The sequence below is a fragment of the Gracilinanus agilis genome, chromosome 4 (assembly GCF_016433145.1).
Source record: "Gracilinanus agilis isolate LMUSP501 chromosome 4, AgileGrace, whole genome shotgun sequence".
Classification (NCBI taxonomy): Eukaryota; Metazoa; Chordata; class Mammalia; order Didelphimorphia; family Didelphidae; genus Gracilinanus; species Gracilinanus agilis.
Window position 1 is genome coordinate 196,930,703 of NC_058133.1, and position 6,332 is coordinate 196,937,034.

Genomic DNA, 6,332 nt, shown 5'->3' on the forward strand with positions numbered 1-6,332 from the left:
TGGGGATCCTTCCCTGTAGCCCAAAAACCTAAAGCCGAAAGCAAGCCGGAAATCAAGGTGGCAGATTCATCGGCTGCAGTAGCGCTTTACGGCCGGGAGGAGGAGATGTTGTTCTTCGCATAATATAGTCCCGCTTGAAAGAAAATTCCTTACCTCTAAACTCCTGTGACTTTTACTAAGAGTTGAAAGCGAAAAGTTAAATTATAAAATTATAGACTATCAGAGCTAATGCCAGAACTTATTTAAAACAGCTCCTCCTGGACCAAGAGGTGGGAGTCCAGGCTCTATAGGGTCCCTTCACCCTCAAACTCGGGAACAGGTTTGTTCGCATTCTACCCCAGTTATTCAGAGTGGCAGCCGGACTGGCCCTGTCTCTTCACCAGCTGGGGTTTCCTTTCCTCCCTCCTTCTTTTTCGACTTATTCTCTTTCTAATTTCTTAGCTTACTGAGCTTCCAAAAACTTCCCTACAGAAGTCCAATCCCAGAACCCACTTAAAAGTAGAACCTTGTAGCTGAGACTCAGGGGACCCCCTGCCTTCTTCTCCCACACCCCATTTCAGCACACTGGAAGAGGACATTTATGGTATATTTCGGTTTGGTTTGTTTATGGGATGAGGAGGGGTGAGATGGGAAGAGGAGCGGGAGGAGATAAAAATTAGAGATGAAGGAAGCAGATCCAAAAGGGAAAACAGAAAGTAACCGATTCCCAAGGGAGGAAAAGTTTATGTCCCAGAGCCTCTAGAATTGCTTTCCCTGTTAATGAGGTGAGATCATTCGAGCTCGGTTCTCCATCTCATTCTTTCTCAGAATCTGACTTCAAGACTAGGATTCCCCTGGATCGGATGGCTGAGCATTAAACAAATTCCCAGACCCAGATTCCGCTGTCCCAACGTCATCGTCTCCTCTGCGTTTGGAAAAAGAGGGAATGGAACTCAAAAGACAGTAGTATGGAATCAAGTCTAATTCATCAGATACTGTTAAACGGGGCATTCTACCTTATTTTCATCAAGATCTATCACCTTCTGCTATAATGTACTGTTCTACGAAGCTTGCATTATATTAGTGTCATTAAGGGCTTCTACTATAAGTATATATCGAATATGCTATATAACAATAACACCTTAAACAAAAGAGAGCCACAGGAAAGGGAGTGCCCTCCGTGGAATCTTTGCTTTCCAAACAACGATTCTTAGCCCTTGTCACTGAAATGTCTTCCAGGGGTGAGGGTGGAGTGTAAACGTGGAAGTCAAAATGTGGACATTAGTGAATCCCTAAGCTCCAAGAGAGAAGAGGAAAAAAAAAAGGATGAATTCAAAGATGAACTGAAATCAGATGTGGGTTCCTTTAACCACTGACATTGTCCCATTTCGTGCTTTTTTTCTGATTTAAAAATTTGAAATCCTGCCTCTGGATACTTTATATAGAGAAGGACCTCTACTCACCCTTACCACCAGCCCAGAGGCCTCATAGGCAACCAATGAAGTTCGAAAGGTGGTGGGTAGTCAATTGGGCGATTTGTTGTTTTCCTTTTTTTCCTTCCTTCCTTCCTTCCTTCCTTCCTTCCTTCCTTCCTTCCTTCCTTCCTTCCTTCCTTCCTTCCTTCCTTCTCTTCTTTCTTTCTTTCTTTCATTCTTCCTTCCTACAAATCTACCTATTTGTCTCTCTACCTAAGTATCTGTTTGTCTGTCTATCATTCTTTCCAGCTCAAAATCCATGACCTTACATTCTTTAATGAGTAAATATGAGCCTGTTCTCATTCAAAACTATTAGCTTAGCAATGAATCTGTGTAAAATCATGCTCTCAGTTCCTGGCCAATGCCAACATATTTTGGTTCAAGAGATCCAGACACTTCCAATTCCCCTTCTTCCCAAAAGGCCTCACTGTACTGATTCCAGTTCCTCCCACCTGGTTCAAGATCCAGCCCTTTCAATCACTGAGATACATCCATGGTAGCAATGCTTTTCTCCAATNCTTCTCTTCTCTTCTAGAGCATGTAGAAACTCTAGTTTGGGGAGGAGAGTGGATGTTCTCTAACCAACACCTTCTGGGTAACAGCTTTTTTTTTTTTTTTTTTTTTTTTTTTTTTTTTTTTTTTGCAGCTGGAAGAAAGGGAGATTTACACTGCCAGAAGTATGCAATTCATTCAGATCCTATCTAATCCCTAATCCTCAACTTTCTGTCCAGATAACTTTGCAAAACTGGGTGCTAGGAGTTTGCTTTGAAGGCAGGGATGGCAAAGAGGAAAAACTGAGCTAGCCAGATTCTTTCTCTAGCTCCATTTCGTTAGCGCCAGCCGATCAGGGCCCAGGAAAGAGAAGTGGGAGAACATAGGGCCCACTAAGTTTGCTTCATCCTAGTTTTCCAGGGAACAGAAGGAAAAATGTAAGCAATCCAAAGTTGAGAACTCTTGAGCTCGCCTTCCTAAATAATCTTAAGGTGGAAAGGATGTCCTAATGAAAGTAGCACCCTTTTTGTCAACTGCCGTTGCTAGAAGGCTAGCTCCTTGCCTTCAAAAGATAAGAACTGGCTGTGTAGAAATCATTGCAATGTGGACAACTTGCCCCCAGTCCTTCTGTTCCCTCACTGTAGACAAGGCCTGCAGAGATACCCCAGTTTTCCAGCTGGACCTGGATCTGGAGAGGAAGCCACCACTGAGATGGGTGTCTTCGGGACTTTATTAATTTATTAATCAGGCTGGATCCATTGAAAGTGGTTTGTAAGGCTCTCTAAGGAACTGCTAAGCAGAGAATATGGGAATGATTATAACCTTAACTAATATCATTATTATTATCTCTGTCATTGTTATTATTCTTACTCTTTTCTGAGCATAACTATATAGGCAAATAGGGAAGAAAACCTTGGCCTTTTTCCTACATATATAATGACATATCGCAGCTGTCCTATTCATCGAAGGGGCCCTCGACTTCTGGGAAGTAGGGCTGATCCCAGGGGATACTTCCTTGGCAGAGTCCGTGGCCCAGCTAGGGCTTTATGCCTCATAACTGGTCCCAGACCCTCCCCAGCCCCTGGCTGGGTCCTGATCCCCCGGAAACGGCTTTCCTTCCCGCCGGGAGATCACCATCAAGGGGTGGCGCTGGTCTTGATCTTAGCTAAGACCTTCTTCTCCTTGACCCTGCGATTCTGGAACCAAATGGTGATCTGTCGTTCGGAAAGGCTGGTGGCCGCTGAGATCTTGCGCCTCTTGTCCTTGGTGACAAATTTGTTGGCTGCATACTCCCGTTCCAGCTCCCGCAGCTGGCCCTTGCTATACGGGATCCGCTTCTTTCGGCCCCGGCGGTAGGAACAGCCGTCTGGAGGATGCTGGGCCGAGGCGTCTGGGGAAGAAGGAGAGGTAAAGGAGAGAGCTACTTAAATCGGACTGTGGGTCCTGAGCCCTCTAAGGTATTGCTTTCTCTCAACATACATGCAAACTGACAGAAATTAATCCCCAACTGAATCTTATTTACACATGCACACCCCAAAAGACACACATATGTGTCAAAAATAATTCACACATATGGCGAGCACACCAGAGCACTCTGGTTGTGCCTACACAACCACAAACACAAACGGAAAGCTTACACATGAGCCCCTTCCATGCAGGTACAGCCACAGGTGTGTACACTCACAGAACATATTGCATACCCACTTACATATCTACACACACACGTCTGCTTAGCCACAGACACGTACACACGGGTTTCAAACAAAAACTGGAATATTAAAAAACTTAGAGATTCCCTGCAGAGCCACTCAGCACATCAGTGCTCCCCAAGCTGCCCCCCAAAAGAGGACACACGCGGGTGCTGTCTTCACGATACCAAAACAACCAGGAGTAAAGTGAAAAATTCAGCGCAAGACGTTAAGTGAGACCTAGCCTTTTCCATTACTCCGGGGCAAAATATTTGTTTCACTGACGTGGTCACAATCTATGTGCTCTGTCTTTGTCTAGAAATAATCTACTCCTGTCTTCCATACAAAGAGACCCATGCAAAACGTATGGACTACACGTTCATGTATATTATAGTACCTCATTCCCCATCTACACACATGCAAACTGCTGTGCACACAATAGGAAAGGCTCCTTCCTCTCAGACCTTCTGGGCAGCAGCAGCAAAGGAAAAGGGCCTGGGATGGTAGACTAGTGGTGCCAGATTTCCCAGAGTCCGTCTCTGCTCCCTCAATATTTAGGGGCCTCTGGCCATGTCTCTGCTAGCACAGGCCCTTGTACTTCATCCCAACTACCACTTTTGGAAGAGTGCCAACAATAAACTGCAGCCAGTCCTCGCCTCCTTTTCCTTCCCGAATCTTACGAATCTCACATCTTTCCTCGGTTCCAATCTGCCTTGATTTCAACGCCACTCCCCCGCCACACACACACACACACACACACACACACACACACACACACAATCTGCAAGCAAAGGGAAATTGGTTTTGGGGAAGGTTACCTGCAAACGCAGCCTTCCAGAAATGACCAGGCTGATTCTGTTCCCCTTGGCAACACATCTGGCCACTCCAACCACTGGCGAGGGCCCAGGGCTGGTAACTGTCCACTGGCAACAGGGTGTCGTGGCGGGGCTCCCCAGGGCCTCCAAGAGTTTGCACCACCGACACATCCAGGTAACTAGCCACGGGCTGATAAGGTCCTGGGTACCCAGGATAAAAAGCAAACTCGGCCGGACGACTAGGATACTCCTCCCCGGCTGCAGTGGTCTCCGTGGGATAGGCAGCCAGGGTAGCTGCCTGGGTGCACGGTTTCAGCGAACTCCGAGACACTCGACAGGAATAGTAGCCTCCGCCAAAGTAGCCATAAGGAACGGATGTTGGGGAGCCCCCCTGCGGCACCCCGGGGCATGGGTGACACTGCTTTGGTGGCTCCCCGGAGCCAGGTAGATCTATGGGGGTATAGTTGGCGGTGGGCAGTAGCGCAGGCGCTGAAGGGTGACTCGCCAGTGGCGAGTGGGAGACCAGATTCCGACACCCGCCCGCTCCCAACAAGCCTTCGATATCTTTGCCAGCATCCAAGGTGGCATAAGCACCGGACTCCATGGGGCTGGTGGGAGGCTCATGGGGCGGAGGTGGGTGGGGAATCCGGGGCGCTCAGCTCGCACTCCCCATCCAGGCCCCGGGAATCCAAAGCGTTTTAAATCGCTCCCAGCTCAAGAAACGCCTGCAATAGCTCCGGCCAGCCGTCCTGACGTAAGAGACGCAGGGACCCAAATCCCGATTGCGGATTGGCTGCTGCTTGGGGAAAAAGACTAATAAAATCCTCAAGGCAGAAATTGCGAAAATACTGCCCCCCGCACTCCCCCCTCGCTCCAGCTCACTTTTATTGCCACTGAAAACAACACGAGAGAAAGGGGAGGGTATCTCCCGCCCCAACCCAACCCCCAGCTACCCAGTTTAGAGAGAAGCAGCTCTGGGTCTTGGGAGAGGGAAAGGGAGAAAGAGGAGGCAATGGAGGAGAGGGGAGGGAACTGTGCCCCACCTCCCTGTCTTTCCCTCTTCTCAGCTCTCTGTCTCCGGCGCTTTGGCAGGCTTAACAAGATTTTTTTTTTTTAACTGTTCCTATAAAACACATTTCGTGAGGGGACGGGGGAGTTTTCCGGGAGGTGGGGGTGGGGCGTTGCAGTACTAGATCTATAATGATAATTTGGGGGTAAGCAGGAATGTGTAGTGTTGGGGGAATGAGGGGTTAATTTTTTTTTTTTTGAGACTCACCCACCTGGGGGTGGGGGGAAGCGGTTAATAGGATTCTAGTCACACACACCGCAGGCATCATACCAGGTGCTCCTCCTATCCCGGATGCCGAATCACTGGATTTCTCTGCCCTGGGACCTTCTCACCTCCAATTTCCAACAGAGTTCATTCCTAACTGGAATTTTTCTCTTCTCAAGGTCCCCGAAAACAATGAAAAACCTATGCCAACCCTCGTCCCTTCAGTATGGGTGGGAGAGGAGAAGGTCAGGCAGAGAAGCTAAGGAGTTGGGAGAGTACAAGAGCCTGAAGCTTCGAAAAAGCAAAATAGAAGAAAGGGAAAAGCCTTTCTATAGGAACGTGAGGGACAAAACTGACACATCATTAGACAGCTACTGGATTTTAATCCAAGGGAAAGAGAAAGAAACAAGAAAAGAGCAAAAGACTGGGAAGGACAGACAAGGAAGGGAAACAAACAGAGGTATATACAGAAAAGAAAGAACAGATATGGACAGAAACAGAGAGGCAGAGAGAGATGAAGGAACAGAGACAGATTTGGAACAAGAGCAAGAGACAAGGAAAGGAGAGAGAGAGAGAGAGAGAGAGAGAGAGAGAGAGAGAGAGAGAGAGA

The 6,332-nt window shown here is 47.7% G+C and overlaps 1 protein-coding gene across 1 annotated transcript; it reads right to left on the bottom strand.

Moving 5' to 3' along the window:
- Nucleotides 1-3,082: 3,082 nt before the first annotated feature.
- On the bottom strand, nucleotides 3,083-5,053 carry HOXB13 (homeobox B13). Its single transcript, XM_044676733.1, has 2 exons — nucleotides 4,453-5,053; nucleotides 3,083-3,336 (listed from the first exon to the last, which is right to left on the bottom strand). Exons 1-2 carry the CDS (start codon nucleotides 5,051-5,053, stop codon nucleotides 3,083-3,085), a joined length of 855 nt encoding a protein of 284 aa, XP_044532668.1.
- Nucleotides 5,054-6,332: the final 1,279 nt, after the last annotated feature.